Source organism: Aspergillus eucalypticola (assembly GCF_003184535.1).
Source record: "Aspergillus eucalypticola CBS 122712 chromosome Unknown BO83scaffold_130, whole genome shotgun sequence".
NCBI lineage: Eukaryota > Fungi > Ascomycota > Eurotiomycetes > Eurotiales > Aspergillaceae > Aspergillus > Aspergillus eucalypticola.
Genome location: NW_020290404.1, coordinates 1 through 864, shown reverse-complemented (window position 1 = coordinate 864; position 864 = coordinate 1). Strand labels below are relative to the sequence as shown.

At 60.8% G+C, this 864-nt stretch overlaps 2 protein-coding genes across 2 annotated transcripts; one reads left to right on the top strand and one right to left on the bottom strand.

The window, feature by feature from the left end:
• Positions 1-42: 42 nt before the first annotated feature.
• Positions 43-472, bottom strand: BO83DRAFT_433081 (uncharacterized protein; the record flags this gene model as incomplete). Its single annotated transcript, XM_071511975.1, has 2 exons — positions 43-64; positions 108-472. The coding sequence occupies 2 exons, from the start codon at positions 470-472 to the stop codon at positions 43-45; spliced, it is 387 nt and encodes a 128-aa protein (XP_071368076.1).
• A 35-nt stretch (positions 473-507) lies between these two features.
• On the top strand, positions 508-816 carry BO83DRAFT_433080 (uncharacterized protein; the record flags this gene model as incomplete). The annotated part of the gene is made up of 1 exon (XM_071511974.1): positions 508-816. One exon carries the CDS (start codon positions 508-510, stop codon positions 814-816), a length of 309 nt encoding a protein of 102 aa, XP_071368075.1.
• Between the last annotated feature and the right edge of the window lie 48 nt (positions 817-864).

The window sequence follows — 864 nt, the reverse complement described above, 5'->3', positions numbered from 1 at the left end:
TCCCCGTCAACCCGTCGCGGTCCGCGTATTCCTGCAACTTGGCTACCGCTTCTTCCCGTTCGCGCTGCACGATGCTGACGTGCGTGACATCGGAGATCGTCACGCACACGGCCACCACCTCGCGATCGCGCATGAGCGGCATGAACGTGAGGTCCTGCTGCATGAAATCGACGCCGCCGGTAATCGGCCGGTCGTGGTCGAACTTGAAGAGATAGGGGCGCTGCTCCCACGAACTGAACGCGAAGCTGCCGAGCTGAAATACGCTTTCGATCTTGCGCGACAGCCACACGCGCGGCAATTCCGGAAAATGCGTAAACAGCGATTTGCCGACCACCTGTTCCTGCGACAACCCGCTGTGGTCCTGCATGAAGCGGTTCCACATCAGCACGTTCATCTCGCGATCGAGCACGAAGATGCCGAAACCCACACGTTCGACAACCAGGTCGCTCAACGAGTCCACAGGCACATTCATAAGCTGGATAGCAACTCGTCGAGCGCCTCGTTCATATGGCGGATCGATTCTTCGGCCATCAGCATCACGAGGTGCGCGCGGAAGCTCTGATCCTCGAGCGCAAAGTTGACTTCCACCAGCAGCGCAACTTCCCATTGCAGGACGCCGGGCTGGAATACGTCGTCGAGCGTCATGGCTTCGCCGAGCAGGCCCGGCGCGGAGAACACCGGCGTGCGGCCGAGCTGGTCGAGAATGCACGAGACACACGCGCCCGTCAGCACGTTCGCGACGTCGAATACGAGTTCCTGCTGGCTCACCGCCTCGTAGCTCGAACGCGAATAGGGATCGCTCACCAGCGCACATAGCTGGTCGATGCTGTCGCTGCGGCAGATCACCAGCGCTTCGCCCTTGAT